Below are 19,247 nucleotides of genomic sequence, written 5' to 3'. Positions count from 1 at the left end.
ATTCATCAATTTATATTTAATAGATATTTGGACCATATGCAAGATAGCATATTAATCATTGTGGGTAAATAGAGATGACTGAAGCAATGGCTTCCTCTTGGGCTCTATAATCAGCATCCCAATAAAGCAGCATTTAGATCTACCTAGCCAATATTTATATATTTTAATAATTTAAAAAATTTTACTTAGGAATATACTTTATAAGTAATTCAAATATTCTTTATTACTTGTCATTATTAACATTTTTCATCTTTGTATAAATCCATCTGTGTTCTGTGTTTTTACAAACATTGGTTTCATTTTTAAATTTGATGATAATTTGAATTTAGAGTATTTTTCTTAAATGTAAAAACATCTATATTTTTAGGCTGTTAGCCTGGCTTTAAAGAGTAAAATGATGATGATTATAATTTGAATTATACTGGTAAACATTTTAGAATAAAAGAATTGGAAACTGAAGCCAATTGAGTTTCAAATGACTCGATGAAGTGCAAGATAAACATCCTTATTCTAAACAAAACTTTCCTAACCTAGATGGTATTGAGAAGAGTAAAGTTCAAAATTCAGTTGAATAACTATTGTAGCCAGGAAGGAAGGGAAAAAATAAAGAACAACTATAAATCAACTTTTTACGTTGAGGAGAGGATGGAATAGCCATGAAATATTAAAATTTTGCTTAGCAGTCTTCATCTTGGACTAGTAGCTGAGAAATGTTGGTGTACTTTAAACCCTAGAATAGTTTCTTGAAATATTTTATAATGAAAATATATAGATATATTTCATAATCCAAGGCTGATAAAGCACAGATATTATCTATTCTGTAGTTATGAAAGTCAATAAAAGTTTAGTTTTTAACACAGAATATACCAGAACATTAAGATTATTGACTAATGCCCAGATCAATGGAAACAGGATTATTTTCCCACTTTCTCCTTATCCTAAAACCTAAGCTTCTGAGGATGTTTACATTCTCAGGCCAAAGAATTAGGAGAAAAAAAAAATGTTTCCTCCAGGGAGTTCACTTTGATTAAAAAAAAGTTGAGTTAAATACATCAAAAAAACTTTGAAAGCTTATAAATGTGTAGACAAGACTGGAATGACTTTAACGACATATTAATTATTTTGTACCACAAGTTTTTTAGGTATTTTGACTTTTCTTATTTTTCATTATCTGAATTGCTTAGATTTTCTGCAATAAATATATATTACTTTTATCCTGATATGATTCTCCTTGCGCCTCTTTGAGCTTCTTGGATCTGCATGTTTTATTTGTTTCTTTGTTGTTGTTATTGTTTTTATTTCTGAAATAGTCTCAAACATTATCTCTTCAAATATTTCTTACACTCTATTTTCTCTTTATTTCCTTTCTGGGGCACAAATTAAAATTCATTTTTTTGTTTTTTAAGGATTGGCACCTGAGCTAACAACTGTTGCCAATCTTCTTTTCTTTTTTTCTGCTTTTTCTCCCCAAATCCTCCCAGCACATAGTTGTATATTTTAGTTGTGGGTCCTTCTGGTTGTGGCATGTGGGATGCCGCCTCAGCATGGCCTGATGAGCGATGCCATGTCTGCACCCAGGATCCGAACCAGCGAAGCCCTGGGCCATCGAAGTGGAGCACACAAACTCAACCACTCGGCCATGGGGCTGGCCCCAAAATTCATTTTGTCTCATATCTGTTGGATGCTCTGTTCCTGTTCTCCCCTACCCCTGCCCCACACTCTTTTCTCTTTGTGCTTTATATAATTTCTGTTGTCCTGTTTTCAAGTTCCCTGATTCACCTTCTTAGCCTACTGATAAGCTCATTGAAAGAATTCTTCATCTTTAGATGCGTATTTTAAATACCAGCATTTCTATTTTATTTTTTCTTGTAGTTTCTACCACTCTACTGAATTCCCCCATCAGTTCAAGCATGTGTTGCACTTTACACTAGATTCTGTGAAGGGTTAATCAGAGTTGCATCAAAGTCCCTGTCTGATGGTTCTAAAACCTGCGTTATCTCTGTCTGTGATTCTGCTGTGTTCTTTCTCTTTTCAGCAGTCCCTGCATGTCTATACCATGGAAGGGGTTTCTCTCTATTCTCTTTTCTTCCCCCAGTGGTAGCCTGCTCTTGCTTGTTGCTTGGTTCTGCTCTCACGGTGGGAATGCAGCGAGGGGTTAGGGAATGCTCTGTTCTCCTTGTCCCTCCAGTCTGCCTAGGACTTGGGGTGGGCTTTTTCAGCTTTTCTTCCCCTCCTTCCCATGGCAGCCATACTCCACTTCATATTGGTTTTAGGACTTGGGTTTAAGAGAGTTCCCTGTCTCTCCCCAACAGTCCCTACCTAGCAGTAGACCTCTACTTTCCACTGGTGCAGAGTCTTAGGCCCAAGCAGGCTCTTGCTCCCAAAACACAGGAGCAGTGGATTTTTGCTTATACATCTCCCCAGAAGCAGAGGACCTTCACCGGGGCCCTAAGGATGGGAATACTTTGTCTTTCTCCTCTCTATGGCTTAAGGCTCTTGCTTTGTATGCTTCGTATGAGATTCAGATCCAGGGAATTGGGGAGTGCCCCAGCCTTAGCTGGTTACTTCCTATGTCCCTGCACTATGAAGGAGATTTCTCTCTTGCCTCCTACCTTGTTCCCAATCTCTTATGGAGATCCATGGAAAAGAGTCTGCGACTGAGTGCAACCTCTGCCCCCCGCCGGCCGTGTGTTTGTGGATGTCTTGTTCTAACCTTACATGCTGGTACACCCTTAGCTTTTAAAAATTTGCTCAAATATTTTGGGGCTAGCCTGGTGGCATAGTGATTAAGTTCATGTGTCACACTTCAGTGGCCCATGGTTTGCAGGTTCAGATCTGCAGCACAGACCTACACACCACTCATCAAGCCATGCTGTGGTGGTGTCCCATATGCAAAGTAGAGGAAGATTAGAACATATGTTAGCTCAGGGCCAATCTTCCTCACACACAAAAATATGTATATATTAAAATATTAACTGATTTCTTTTGTTTGATCTTATGTCGCCTTTACTTTGATCTGAGAAAGGTGAAACAATGCATGGTCTTATCTCACTGTGGATGAAATTGTCATTCTTTGGAATTTGGTTTTTTGCTCACAAGAAATTCATGATTTTAACATTACCTAAATTTTTTGTCATTAAGTGTGGCATCCTAAACAGAAACATCTTCATCCTAAACAGAAACAGACCATATTACTTTAAACTAAAACCTAATTAAATTTTTTGAAAACCAAATACAATTTTACCTTGTGCACCTTTCTTATATGTCCAACCTGTTCAACATTTGTTGATCCTGATGGTAAATGAGAGATGAAGAAGAAAGTAGAGAAAGCCTGAATACTTTACAAACTGCTTTTAAAGATACAGCATTTAAAAATACACTTATACTTTAAAATGGAATCTGACTACCAAGCTATGGTAAAGCTTCTTTCAACTTCTTAAGTCCAGAAAAAAACATAAAAATTCAGAATACTGAAAATTCAAAATGGAAAACTAATTATTAGAATCTAGTTAAAGTAATTGTGGAACTGTATAGAGGAAATAGAGGTCCACCCTTGATTTGCTTTATTAAGCAAAACAACCTTTTCTAAGTGAAATGGATGCAGGCAGGTGTGTCAACCATTGCCCACTCTGTAAACCTGGGGCAGAGACCCAGACTGTGTGCCTACCAGGAAAACAGGCAGCTGCCACTCTAACATCTGGTTGTGGGGTTTTATGAACTACAGAGTAACCTTCTCCTGCTCACCCTCCCCTTTATTTCCACATCCATGTGCACATGGCAACAGCAAAATCATCAAGGTAAAATGGAGTAAACTGCTGGTTACACATTGTACTTTGAAACTTGTATTCATCACAAGTTAATGGAGGCAGGAATATGTGTTCGCATGTGCTCCATCAGTTGAGTAAATCAGAACACATGGAATTGGTGTAGGAATTTATTTCATTTCAGGAAAACAGAGCAGAAATCAATTAACGTTGGCTAGATATTCGGAAGGGATCTGTGCACCACGCCCTTAGACTTAACAAGGGTTTTCAACCAGCAGCTAAGTAAATTGTGGATGAGAATAAAGAGAAAATCGCATGTCTTCATTGAATCTGACGGATCTACCTCCTTTCTAGGATAAGTAAGCATGGGGAAAATGGGATCAGTAAAAATACTGAAAAACAAAGGAAAGGAAATAACATCCTGATGACTCAGAGGTACAATACATCTCTGGAAATATTTTCCTACGGAAAACAGTTTAACATTTTTAGTAGAAAGCAAGACAGTAGGGGACAGTGAAATGGAGGGTGCGTTTTACATGCCCTGAATCCTTCCCCTGATTCTGGTAAAAGAACTCCATGAGAGAATGGTAATAGTTGACACTCTCCAACATGGTGGTGCACTTTGAAGTGCCTCCCCCCTCAGGCCAATTGGAGTATGTCATTCCTCTGCTCACACTGACTGAGTGTGGGTTAGCACACATTTCAGGGATCACCAATTAGATTTCTTCTTCAAGGACTCCATGGATGTTAGGAGACAGTAGACTTCTCAGTTCTGAAATTACAAAAAGCATAAAGCAAAAGCCTGAAGGTTCTTCAGACCAATTGTTCCATCTCAGGGAGAAAATCTCCCTAAAACCCACTGAATGTCTGGATTCAACCTTGCCTGAATTGAGAAAACATCTGAAAAATAAATTGGCAGCATGAAGGATACACATAAGAAGCTCATAGCGTATTAAGAAAATGAACAAAAAGAGAAAAGATTATGAAAGAGATAAAACTATATTTAGAGGACGATCAAGATACAACCCAATAATAGCAGGTCTCTCTGAGGTAAAAAATTGTAGCAGTTATCACAGAAATAAAAACAGAAAATGAAGGACCTGCAACTAAGATATACAACTGTGTACAGGGGTGGTTTGGGGAGATAAAGCAGAAAAAAAAAACATAAAAAACGATTTCATTCCATTACAGGCAAAATCAATGAAAAGGTTATCATGTGTCCTGGAAAAGTATCTCAATATGTTTTAAAACCACTGAAACAGAAATAAAAATGACAATTATAAAAGAACAAAAATTAGATAAGGCTTACACATTTTACCTGCATGATAAAATGCCGAAAGGTGATAGAATCAAATCCATAATACTTTAAGGAAAAATGTTATGACAAGAAATTTTACCTAGGCAAATTGTTGTGCACGTGTAAAACAAAAAGAAAGATATTCTGGATCAGGTATACGTACAAAAGGGATCAACTCTTCTAGTAAACAGATACTTATGACATTTACCTAAATTAAAAAATCTACTGAAATGCATATAATGGAGCCATTGTAATGTGATGGAGCCATTATAGTGTAAAAAGACTAACAAATTTTCCTTTAGGTAGTTTGGATATCAAATGCATGAATCCAATAGAATTGTGATCAATCAAGTGGATTCTTCACAACAGGGGTAAATTTTTTCCTGCAATTAATGGTCTTCCTCTGTTTCTAATCCTTCCCAGTTTCTAATAATATATTTCTTGTGACATAACACAATCTACGTCGTTTGGAATTTCTTTCTTTGTCTGATAAACAATTCAAACAAAAAGTTTTACTGTTTTATTCTGGGACTTGGAAAAATGGTTAAACCTTTATTGTATTTATTAACACTTCTAAAAATGACCTAGGAAAATTGCTATAAAAAGTATATTTTTCATCAACAAAGGGATATTTGTAAAAAGAGGAAAAGCATTCTAATTGCCTTCTACTATGGAAACTTAAGTTAGAAGGTTTGTAGCTTTAAAACTAAAATTGAATTATCTGAGCCATTAGGTTTCTTCAACTGCAAGACAAATACACCACCCAGTGGAATTCATATCTATTAGGCGCTTCTGTATTTTTTTCTATATGGAAGCTATAAGCTATGAACAGTGTGTTAACTAGATTTAAAGTCATCATGCACTTGGAAAATTAGAATAAAAAGTATTAAAAAGCATAAAATAGACTCTAAGATGCACAAGCGTGGCATCATTGGTTATCATTTAATGATGAAATTTGGGGCCATTTTAATTTTTTCTTTCACATTTATTTGTGTTTTCCATATTTCCAACATTTATATGGTATTTTTATATTAGTAAATAAATTTCTAAAATAATCCTTTTTACTTTATGTATGCTGTAAAATCACAAATATATAAACTATTTATCAATAGCAAAAAAAAAAAAGATTAGTCTTGCAGACACCAAAATGTTAGCAGTGGTTGTCTTTGCATTGTGGGTCTCTGAGTAACTTTGCTTTTGAACTATTTTGTGTTTTCCAATTTTCTATAGCAAGACATTTGACCTTTATAGCTAAAAATCTTTAAAAATTCGAAAAGTACCTAAGACACGTTCTGGTTTTGTGGTTTTAAGAACATAATTGTTGCATCAATATTGTAGGATTTGTAAGGAATTGTTCAAACATTCCCAAGGAATTTTGAAAAAATAATTACGTGTTAATCACAGCATAAAATATGTAACAAAATTGTTCATTCTAATAAAATTAGTAACAGTTATTTCTTGATTCTTCTCCCCAATGCAATGCCCATGACTGGAATTGCAGGATTTAGAGGAAGGGTTTGCAAGAACTACTGGATAAACTGACCACCAATTCTTGTCATCCCGGCTGCCTACACTGATTTGCCAACTGTATCATGTATTCGGTTTTCTCTTTCTAAGAGAAAATACCTTTTAATTTGTTCATCCCTTGCCCATAAAACGTTATTTTGGTTTGAGGTTTGAAAGTGTCGACATTAAGATGGTCTGGTGGAACACAAATAGAGACTTTGAGTCTGAAGGCTTGAGTTGCTGTCTCAGATTTGTTTCCATAACCAAGTAGCTTTGTGGTCTGCAGTAACTCAGTGTCGTAATATTCTGCTTTACAGGATTATTCTGAGGACCCAAGGAGATAAAATGCAGGAATATAATTCTAAATTATGCTATATAATTTAGAATATTGTATTTTTATTCCACCTGAATAACTTGATAATGTAAATAATCTCAACATAGTGCTATTAAGTTCATGATATTCGTAATTACTTTTCTCAAAACTGAAAGCATATTAAGGATCATTATTATTGATACTTTTGGGGCATGTAATTAGTCTTTTAATTGCTCTTGCTTTTTATGTATGCTTTTCTTATTTATTGTAAGACTTCTGTCTCAGCTTGTGTTTCAATTGAAGAAAATATTAAAAGATATTATCAAAAAGATTTTATTTAAAAAAAGACCTTTCTCTGCTAACATGATTGATTTTACTATTTATCTACCAATAAAGATTTCTGGATGGCAAACTGCTGGATATCAACAAAGACTTTCAGCCGTATTATGGCGAAGGAGGACGCATTCTGGAGATCCGGACTCCAGAGGCAGTGACCAGTATTAAAAAGCGAGGAGAAAGTCTAGGCTACACAGAAGGGGCCTTACTGGCTCTGGCCTTCATCATCATCCTCTGCTGTATTCCTGCCATCTTGGTGGTTCTGGTCAGCTACAGACAGTAAGTATTCATGGATGCTAAACGTGGGTAGTTTCTCAATAGGGAACCATCTCTGGTAACATGGCTTTGTAGTTGTAAAATATTGCTGGTGCAACTGTTCTGAGATGGCAGTATCTTTCTTGTGCCAAATGAGTTTCCTTTAAGGAGAAACAATACAAACTTCCAGTACATTTTTTCATGAATGGCTCAGTGTTCCTGTGCTCTTAATACAATCTCATCCAATGGGAATATTAGGTTAGCTCCTGTGGCTTTGTTTATGCTCTTCGTCAGGTTTAAGAGCCTCGGGAGAGACAGTAATGGGCATCTTGGGGGAAAGGTAATAGAATGTCATATGCAGATACTCATTTCGGCCAGTTCCCAAGGCAGGTCTGTAACAGAACTGCATTGTCATGATAGTTTTTTTTATCTATGTTGTTAAATTTATCTCTGTGCAGATGATCAGCATTGGCAAAATCATTTAAAAATTATAGCACGCCATATGTAATTTTCTATATGGCTTCTTCCTTCTTGGGCAGCTTCACTAGAACCTATATCGTAACATCTGACAGCATATTTTGGCTGCACATGCCTTAAGTTTTCCTGGTTCCTATAGGCAAATCCGTCCATTTAAAATATTTGTATTATTCTTATTTAGGCCTTTCAAAGTAGTCAAGTAATTATAACTATTTTAAACATCTACATTTGATGTAGGCTACTCAGCTATTCCTTATTTGACTTGAGGTATGGGGCACCTTTGTGATAGAGGGCTATACATTTTAAGTGTACCCCTATTGACAATGATTGGTGAAAAAATTGGGGAATAGGTTAAGAAGAGAGGTAGCTCAAGGGTGCCATAAGATGAAAATAAATAACAGACGGAATCATAAATCACGTAAACTACTGACATAACAAATAGTAAGGAATAATGGTAGAACTGCTATTCATCATTTAAAATATCTATAGGGAAAGGACTAAAATAGTCCTTATGTATTCTTATACTGTTATCTTTGTTCCCTAACACTGAAAATTTTCTTTTGAATTAAAGTAAGGTAATTCCAACCTGAAAGTTAAAAATTACGCTCTGCATGAAAATGCTGTAGGAATATTTTCCATCACATAAGCAATGTGAAGTTGCAAATATAACATCTAGGTTGATATATTACAGTCCAGAATATCCTTAAAAAATCAATTGATATATCAAATCTAAAGCCAATGAACAAACAATACTGGACAAATTGTTTTAAATTATTGTCATCAACCCAATATTAATTTTCATGTTAAATCTGATCTATATTATTCTTATTCATCCCACTATTTCCCAAAACAGCTTTATTATATCCTGCTAGCAATAATATCAGTGAGAAAACTTCTTACATTTGGCTCCTAATGCAATTATCAAAACCGAAGCACCCTGGATGTTATACTCAGTGGCTTGAAATTTAACAAAAAGAATGAAGATGCTTAATATTTGAACATTTTGTGGATGCATTATTTATTTTTTAGTTCAGTAATCAGCTCAATACTCTGTGAATTAATTTTAGTTGCTGCTTTTGATGGATTAACAGAATTAAACAAAATGAGTTTTGCACTGCCCATGTTTCAAAGTAAAATTCTAATATATAAAAATCTAAGTTTTGTACCCTCATATGCTGCTTGTAAGTAAGATTGAAATGGATGGTTATTCTTTATATTAAGATATATCTTTGAAATTCACTATGCATGCAAAACTAAGAAACAAACATGAAAAAAAGTGTCATGAATTCACTACCTAGGAGTGGCACCTTCCAATTCCAGTTTCAGCTTCAAAGTGAGGCCGAGAGCTTGCTGCCTGACTCCATTCCTTTAATATTCTTCAAGCTCAGTAAACCAAGAAGCCAATGATAAAGATCGAATCATCTTTAATATTCCATTTCTCTATCCATGATAGAGGGTTGAAATTCCCATATCCATGTTTTAATCCAGTCTTTCTTATTCCATTTAGTTCATGTCTTTGTTTTCCTGTAATGAATGTTTTAACAGCTTGTGTGACTGTGACAGTAATAATAAAATGCCCACCGTTTTTACTTACGAGTTGAAATACTTAGTTTTCCTACTGTGTCATTAAGTCTATGTCATTATGTGTTTAACCAGTAAATTATTCATAATTTAGAATAAATCAGATGCTAAAATATTATGAATGCAATATTTCTAATGTAGCTTTCTCTTTTTTTCTTACTCATTGCTTTCCCAAACAGGTTTAAAGTGTAAGTATAATTACTAATATTCTGTACATGATTTTATGTAATGTGAAAAGAGAAACTCTGGGTAATACTGATAAAGTAGTCAACCTGCGCAGGCCCATGCATTATTCATCTGTTTTGTATTTGCAGTAGGCATAGACTTTTTAGTTCAAATTCCCTTGTGGTTTAGCGTGTATAGAATTGAGCTGGTTTTACACAATTGGATACAAGGAGAGGCAATGTGAAAAAGGCGGTTTGCCTGGTAGCTTCTACCTTTTGAGATCTTGGTTTTAAGGAAGGAATTAACAATCAAGATCCAGGAGAGTCAAAAAGAGGATCCTATCTCTGATGCAAGAATCACAGACACTTCTAGGAATCCAAAGGAAATGAAAGACAACCAAATCTCACTCCTAAATGTACACAGCCTCTGTAAACTAATGTCAAAAATGTTTCAAATCACCTTTAAATAAAATAGCTTTGAATAGATGGAAGATGAATGATAAAGGCAAATTATCTTCTGTATGCCTCACATTATGAAAGAGACCCATTAAACAACTACCAACTATCAATCACATTTTTATACATGTTTTCCCTTCTCCCTTTGAAACTATTATTATTTATACTATGTTTTATAAAATAGTATATCTTTTTAAGAAAACTGTTTTTTGTTTTTTGGAGGAAGATGAGCCCTGAGCTAACATCTGCTGCCAATCCTCCGCTTTTTGCTGAGGAAGACTGGCCCTGAGCTAACATCCGTGCCCATCTTCCTCTACTTTATACGTGGGACGCCTCCCACAGCATGGTGTGCCAAGCGGTGCCATGTCCGCACCCGGGATCTGAACCAGTGAATCCCAGGGCGGCCGAATTGGAACGTGTGCACTTAACCGCTGCACCACTGGCCAGCCCAGGAAAACTGTATTTTATCCTATTATCATTTAAATCTGCAAATATTTCTAATGAATTCTACCTGTTATTCAAGGGGTAAATATTTTAAAGAACTATGGGGAACCGAGTACCAGGAAATGATACCCTTTGGGGATGCTTTTGTAATTCCATCAGTTTATAAGTTCAAATACTTGTGTAAAAGATTTTTTTAAACATTGTTTCCTTAACTGTACATTATTATTAAAAGGTAGCCTATTGACAAGCATGTGATTTATAAAATGAGTTTTCCCAAACATCCTTACTTTACCAAAGACGCCAGGCTGAGTGCACCAAGACAGCACGAATCCAGTCCGCCATGCCCGCGGCTAAACCAGCAGCGCCTGCCCCCGCACCCGTGGCCGCCCCCCCACCACCCCCGCCACCTCCAGGTGTGCATCTCTATGAAGAACTTGGGGACAGCACAATGTAAGTAGACCATCTGGGGACTTTTAGAAGTAAATGTGTGGTGAGTATTGAATTTCACCCTGATGTGGAAGTACAATTTACAGCCAGTTACTTTTATTACACTTTTTAAACAGGAAATTGTTAAGATGAGAATCTAAGAAAAGTTAAATTGAAAAGTGATAACCAAAACCAAACAAAAAAAAAAAAAGAAGATTAAAAAAAACTAGTAAGAGAAGGAAATATTCGATTTGAGGGCACATTTGCATAGAATATCTTAAATATTATATTAAATTCTAAACCTTCAGAATCATGCAGATATTTTTTTCCCACAATTAAAAATAGATTCTGAATTTTTTTTTTCCTCCAGGAAATGAGGAGAACAAAGCACAATCATGAAATAGTAATTCCTGATTTGGTATCAAAAGCCAACTCCTACTTGGCAATCAAAAACCAATTCATGGTCCAAAATCATAGACTGTCTTAAGATATTATTTTAGGATGTCACAAAAGAGTAATTAAAATCTGAATGAAAATAAAGAATTAAATGTTAACTACCCAGCCACTTAGAGAATGTTCTTTTCGTTATACTCACCTCAAAAGAGACTGCTGTGATGGCTTAGTATTTCTCTGATACTATTTGGAATCTCTAAGCAACATTAAATCATCATGTTTGAAAGAGACTTTTAAATTATTATTAAAAGACTTCACAGCTGTGTCTATGATGCTGCCCTCAAAATCTGATTCCTTTTGGAGATATTTAACTTGTGTATATTTTTAAGATTCAAGAGTAACTATTTCTGGATATAAAGTGTTGGGGCTGGCCTGTGGTGAGCGGTTAATTAAGTTCAGGCGCTCCACTTCGATGGCCCAGGGTTGTGCCAGTTAGGATCCTGTGCAGACATGGCATCGCTCATCAGGCCATGTTGAGGTGGCGTCCCACATGCCACAACTAGGAGGACCCACAACTAAAAATATACAACTGTGTGCTGGGGGGATTTGGGGAGAAAAACGCAGAAAAAGAAAAGAAGATTGGCAACAGTTGTTAGCTCAGGTGCCAATCTTTAAAAAAAAACAAGTAAAACAACCAAGGATATTATAAAATTTTGAATATGACTAACTTAAATTCAGTAAACCTTTTATTAACTGGAATTTGGTGGAGTCGAGGGACTAAAACACATTGTTCTAATGTGTTACACTTGTAGCATTTACTAGTAGGAATAAAGCAAGCCTCAAAAATTATGAAATTTACCTTTTAATAGGAAAACTGGTTTTAAACGTATTTATCAATATTATTTGCTATATTAATACTATTATACCAGGTTATGTTAAGAATAGTTTTAAAAATGTTAAAACTGATTTTAATGTTATATATTTTAATGCTAAAATTGAACTTACTGCTTGACATTCTATTTCTAAAATAATAATATAATACAGCATTCATGTTTTAAATATAGCTTGTTTTCATTTTTTTATAAGTTGAAAATGATGGTGTTTTTTTGAATTCTTGGTGAATGTAGGAATTGAGCCAATATCATTTGATTCTCACTGATTATGTTAACCACCGCTTTCCAGCAAAAATGTGTATAAACTAAAAAAGATTTATATGTAAAGTTGTGTGTTTTTCATGAAATTAGTGAGGGCTATATATTCATTTTCTTTAACAAAAGCAAGTATACTGCAAAATCATCTGGAATCAGTGTAGTCTGATGCTGATAATTTTCAAATAGCAACACTTAAGGACTATTTATATTTTGAAATATCGTGGTAGACTTGGTCGAGGTTTTGGAATTCTAATATGTGTTTATTGAAGTATTTTAAGTTCTACACATTTACTTATCTTTAGCAAATGTTTAACTTAATCTATTCAAAACCTTTTTACAGGGATTCTAATTGTAAGTTACTAGAAAATGAACTAGCTCCAAATAAATTGTTGTCAAATGTTTTTTAAAATTAAAAAAAAATCAAAGGTTATTTTGAAAATTAAGCTTCATGAAATAATTATTTACTTCATGTGAACTTAACAATTCTCTGTAATAATCATCATAGTACTTGTATATTTACTTTCTTTCTTCCAAACGATACTTACATCTTCTTTATAAATCAGTGTGAACCAATTTTTCTGTTAAGACGTAGAAGCAATTCTTAGAATCTCATTTAAAATTTCTGTTTTGGGATTGAAATTATCCCTGTTTAATAGAGGTGAATTTTACCTATGTATAGGAAATAGATAGGTAAGTATAATTTTATGTGGTAAGACAACCAAATAAATGTCATATGATTTAATCTAAAACATTATATATTATTCTTATGAATAAATACAAAGAAAATATAAAAACATGAATTTTCTTTTTTGGATATACATATTAAGTGTTTAAAGAGACTTCCTGTTAGTATTTTCATAATCATCTCAAATTAACTATAGTTAAAACTTTTTTTTTCTATCACATGTTTTCTCTTTCTCACCTGTGGATACGTAGGCATAAGTAAGTAAATAATATCATTCTAATACAAGGGCATTAGAAACGAAAGATGCAATAGCATAGATTAAGTGCTTTTTTACTCTGTATACGATACTCTTCATCTTTTATTTTGGAGTCATTTCCTTTTAAAAAGAAGGTTATATCTTCCACACTTCATTCTCTTTTGATATCTTGAAATCGCGTGAGTTTAAACAAATGTTCGCAGTGAGAGCACCTGTGCCTACCAAGAGGCGTTTCGAACTTCTTTTTAATTTGTTAAAAATATTTATAGATATATTTCAGTCAAAAGGGATGTGGTATCATTATATAGATAATTCTTTCCAAGACAAATTAAACCAAGAACAGATCTACACAAAAACAACTGCTATATAATGTCAAGCTTGTTTTAAAAAAAATGACTTTTCAAGATCAGGAAAAGTAAGTGTTTGCTGTCCGTTTAATCCAAACGGCCTGCACTTTCTGAATTACTCAGGTGGTCCTGATACCCTAGGTTGCCCTGTGAGAATTCTCTCGTGCAGTTTACATCTTTGCCAAAATGACACAATAACAACTTTGGCTTTATGTATTGTTTTCTTGCCTCCCTGGTCATTCCTAACTTTTCAATGTGGCTGTTAAATTTTTATTCAACATATTTCTCTTTTATTTCATGCTCTGTGGGTAAATATTAAGCAATAATAATAATAAATCTGTTATTCTGTTTGAGCTTGAGAGCAAAGTCTAATGAGAGACTATTCAAAACCACAAGTCCCCCAACGTTTCTGGGGGAGAGGTCCCAATGCTTTCATTAGAAGCACTTATTTGTGCTCTTTGCCTTAATCTGTTTTATTTATGACTCACAGCCACTATGACTCAGTGTCCACGTATGAGCAAATCTTTCAAGGATATCACAACTATGTGATATTAACATACACCTTTTCACTAAAGTGAGTCTTGACTATAATTTGATCCAGATCACGTTCAAAAGAAACACCAACAGCCCCTCTTCCTCTTTGTAATATTTATAATATTTTAAAACTGATTAGGCATAAAATTGAAATAGAAGAAAATTATCTCTGTCAAGATTCTAGCAGAAATTCAATTTCTCAATTGTGATTTTAAACTCTAGGAGAGAAATTCTCCCGTCTGTCGTTGGGGGCTTTAATTCTCTTAATCTGGAGAATAGAGAAGCTCTTTCTGTATTCTCTTGCAAGCTTTAGCTCAGTTAGGAGAGTACTTTTAGCTCCAGGACAGAGTTACTGAGATGAGAGATAGTGGACAGCTACTGAATCAGATACAGCTAAGGATCCTTTCCCCAAAACAGTCAGCTCTGAGCATCCTCAACCAATGCAAAGGATATGAATCCATTAGCCAAAATGCTGGCACAATTTGGAGAATAGTGATTTATACTTAAGGGAAGTGCCATGTGTGGTCATGGATACTTCGCTGTATCAAACTAACTGAAAAAAAATCAGTGTACAGATTGACACATTTTTTAAAAAATGAAAATTTCTCATGCTACTCACAGCTTTCAAGCTTTTCCTGCCCTGCGTTTTTGAGAACAGGGGCATGAAAGTAATGTCTTGCTTTGATAGATTAGTATTATTTGGCCTTTTATATTTTGAAGTAGTAATGAGAGCCATGAAAACATCTTTCTCTTGAAAGCTATGTCACGGCCTGTTTCCTTACATTTCATTATCTTCTTTTCTTTCAAGTCTTTTCCTTCTCTACCATTTCCAACAAAGCAGGGGAAATAAGTCAGTCTCGGAAGACAGGAAACATCAGCACGTTGTGATGCCCTTTTCTTCCAATACTATTGAGGCTCACAAGCAGGCTCTCATAGATGGATCACTTAAGAATAACCAACCCACGTCTGCAAGAAAACTCACATTGATATCTGATGAGGACGCCTTAAGTACTCACAATACCCTTTATAAGGAAAATATAGATGAAAGATCAACAAATTCAGACTTTTCACTAAAGACGGATTTTGTAGACTCACCTTTACCCAAAACACAAGCCACGAATGAGTCTTTGAGGGGCCCAAGAGAAAAGGTTCAGAGGATGTGGAATCAGCCAGTCTGCTTACCTAGGAGACGACTTTGGGAACTTCCCAATAGACCAGAAACCATAGATCTGGAGCAACAACGAAACGACAGGCAGAGAGCTGAAAATGAAAGCAGTGGAACCTATCCAAACAGAAGAGGTAGCAGTAATCCCGTGCTTACAGATGAAGATATAAATTTGACCGAGAAAGAGGAAATAAGGCAAGGTGAATCACTGATTATACCGGGAACAGAACAGCTGAAATCTCTGTCTTCAGACTCTTCATTTTCCTCTCCTTGGTCTCACTCCTCATTTTCTACTTTGCCAACTGTTTCAAGAAGTGTGGAACTCAAATCAGAACCTAACGTCATTTCTCCTGCTGACTGTTCCTTGGAACTTTCTCCTTCAATGCCTTGCATCTTAAATTCTCCACTCTTTAGGGGAGAGACAGCCACTTGTACGCTGACTGGTGAAACCAAAAGGAACGTTTTCGAAAATCTTCCCCATCCACCAAACATCTCTCCTCCTCCTCCTCCTCCTGCTCCTCCTCTTGTCTTTACTCCTTTTGCTCTTTCCTGTCCTCCTTCTCCTCCTCCTATTCCTCCTCCTCCCCCTCCACTTCTCCCGCTCTCATTTCCCCCTTCTCCTCCCCCTACTTCTTCTCCTCCTCTACTTCTTCTACCTTCACTTCCCTCTCTTCCTCCACCACCTCCTCCTTTTCCTTCTCCACTACCTCCTTCAACTTCAGTTCCATCCACTAAGTGTGTTTGTGTGCCAGCTGTTAAATCCACTGTCAACGTAATACCAGCCGAGGAAATGAAGTCCTCTGTGATAGGGTTATCACCACCAACAACAGCGTGTAATGCCGATCCTCAAAGAGAACCGAAAGGCATCCTCAGGCATATTAAAAATTTAGCAGAACTTGAAAAGTCCGTAGCTAACATGTACAGTCGAATAGAAAAAAACTATCCACCAACGCACATCTCAAAACTTCAAACCAGTTGCCCTTCAGAGGTAACAAATATGGAAATGGCATCTAAGCAAAACCAGGAGAATTTGCACAATATTGTCGAGGGAATTGAAAAACAGTCTCACAGTCAATCTACTTCACTTTAATGTTGCTTTTCCTCTTTTAACTGAACAATTCTTTTGTTAACTGTAGTCTTCACGTGAAGGCAAATTCGAACATTGAAGAAGATTCCATTCTTTTACCCGAAACTCAATGCAATACTGTTTTTTCCTCATTTTTAATTTAAAAGATTATTAACTTCATCATTACTAACTCATATTATAGATTTACCTTAATTTTCTTAACTACGAAGTAGCATTATTTGTCTACATTTATTTAAAAAGTAAGTAATTTCAATCTATTTTTCTGGGAATATATGGGCATGAAAGTTAGACATCCAGTTTAAACCAATGATTTATTTCTCATGTTAATGCAGTAACTTTTACATTAACTTTTTGATCATAGTTTTATATGAGTGTTCCAGGAAAAAAGCAAACTGTTACAAATAAGCTAAAAATAATATCATAGGTTCTGTTATTTCCTTGATGCCTATGTATTTGATCAGAAGAAGTACCATAAAGTAAAATGTTATGTGTCTAGAAATGTAGGAGATGACAGACAAGATGATTCCAAAATAAACCCCAGGTGCTATGAGATGTATTTATCTGTTTTCTTACAGAACATCCTTTACTCTGGCTTGCTTTTATCTTACTAGTATGCTTATACATTTGATAAATCTTTGACTTTTTTCAATTGCTGTTTTAATCTATTTTTTCCCATTGTGCTTTCCCTTCCCTTCTTTCTAATGAAAATAAATCTTGAGTTGTTGACTTTCATAAGAAATTTCATTCTTCCCAAAGATGTCGAAAGTGCTGTTTAGTTTTGCTTGTCCACATTACTGTATCATCTCCTTAATTATAATTTTATCATTCAATTATCCTTCCAAGAAAATATTCATCTCCAGTTTAATAAAAGAAATCTAATCAGTTTCATCAAAAGAAGGTTAAGTAAATGTTTACAAATGTTTATCTCATATGAATTCAGTTACTGCTATTTCATTTGATGAAAATTATGAATATTTTCTGTAATATAAAATACTTGTCCATTAAAATTTTAGAAAAGTGCATTACTGACTTCATTCCTAGTTATTTTTAATTACTATGAATAAATCATCCAAATTTAGCCATTAGTATATAAATGAAATATAAAAACTTTGGTAAAAATCAAGAAAGAATATATTTGGTGAACTGTCACCAGTTTTATATACACCTTTACTCTTTATTTCAGGCAAAGAAGATAAAAATTTGTATTCTAGGAGGCAATTTCTATTGTTGTAATTGTTCTGTATCTTAGAGCTCAACTTTTTAAATTCTCAAAGGCATCAGCTAAGCTGACTCTTATCTTCCTAGCTTCTTAATGAAAGCTACACTTAACCGCCAAGTAATTACTTTGCTTTTCCCATCTAACACATGGAATAATTTTTATTTACTGGAAATCTTCACTTTGAATACAATTTTACATATTTCTTTTGCTCTGCAGTTTTAATATTTTAGAAGATATGTCTGCACAGAAAAAAGCACAATTCCAAAATATAGGCAAAAGTCTTGCTTGATAATTACTATTCTAGGCATATTAATAAAGGCTCAGGGGACTTCAACAGATCATTTCAAAGGTTTAGTTCAGCTCTTAAATTATGTGACATTTCTTCAAGAATTTGGTCTGGTGTCCCTAATTAGCAATATCAGATAAAAAAGCAATGTGTAAATTTAATTATTGTCATTGGCTCCTCCACTTTAGAGTCTTTTCATCCAAATCAAGAGTCATTTCTTTCTTGGGGTTCTTGAATGTGATTTTTTTCTCTCTTTCACTGAAAAACTTCATTTGGAGTTTTTGTTGGCTTCTGGTCATATGCATGAGAACTTGTGCTATTTGACGGACTCTGACAAGGTATTATTGACAATTGTGTAAGCCTCTAATATGAGTGTGTGTTTTTTTTAAGCTACTTTCTATCAACTTCTTCGAAATGTGAAAGAAATTCCCTGATAATTCCTTAGAATTTCTTGAAAATGAAATCTCTAAATAATTACCAAAGAAATGTTATAAGAAATCCAAACAACAATTTTGTGTAGATACCTATAGCCTTACTAATTGTTACACTGCCCTTTTCTATAACATTTTTATAATATTTGTGTAACCCCAACACTTTATGTGCATTTTAAACTTTTAAAATGAAATATCCATACCCATGTTTTATATTTAATCTAGTCTTTTACTGACACATTATATTTAGAGATTCCCAGCATCATCATAAAAGTCAACTTGAGTATCTTCTATATGAGACCTGCAAATATTCTTTGAGTACACAAGCCAAAATATTATTCCTCCCCTCAACCCCTAAGACCCTACAACCTGGCATCTGGCCTCTAGAAAAGGAACACCTTTTTTTCTTCTGCATTTATTAGGTTCCAATTAATGCATAAGAAGTTATTAGATACTTTCTTAAAAGACGTAAACGGGTTACCATTCATTTTCCTTATTTTTAAAAGTAAACTGTGATACATACAAATGGTATAAAATAAATAATTTTTACATCTTGGATATAAATTATGTAAAATATACATCATTATATGACTGCTTTGATAAGGACTAACAGAAAGTCATGTTAATTGAAAGCACATGGATAATTATACATGTTGACTCTGCTGTGTACCTCT

At 34.6% G+C, this 19,247-nt stretch overlaps 1 protein-coding gene across 3 annotated transcripts in view; it reads left to right on the top strand.

Annotated features, from left to right (window-relative positions):
* The window catches only part of PCDH15 (protocadherin related 15), a 954,225-nt gene that overhangs the window by 923,950 nt on the left and 11,028 nt on the right, over nucleotides 1-19,247 (top strand). For 2 of the 3 annotated variants that reach the window (XM_070611290.1, XM_070611296.1), the window contains one exon: nucleotides 7,277-11,043. In XM_070611290.1, the coding sequence (XP_070467391.1) occupies nucleotides 7,277-7,499 (223 nt within the window). In that variant the 3' untranslated portion in view covers nucleotides 7,500-11,043. Of the gene's footprint in view, nucleotides 1-7,276; nucleotides 11,044-13,499; nucleotides 13,506-19,247 lie in introns of those variants that run through there. The other variant, XM_070611305.1, reaches the window with a different exon arrangement.

Source organism: Equus przewalskii, chromosome 1, assembly GCF_037783145.1.
Source record: "Equus przewalskii isolate Varuska chromosome 1, EquPr2, whole genome shotgun sequence".
In the NCBI taxonomy this organism is placed as follows: domain Eukaryota; kingdom Metazoa; phylum Chordata; class Mammalia; order Perissodactyla; family Equidae; genus Equus; species Equus przewalskii.
This window is presented reverse-complemented; position numbering and strand designations above follow the sequence as displayed.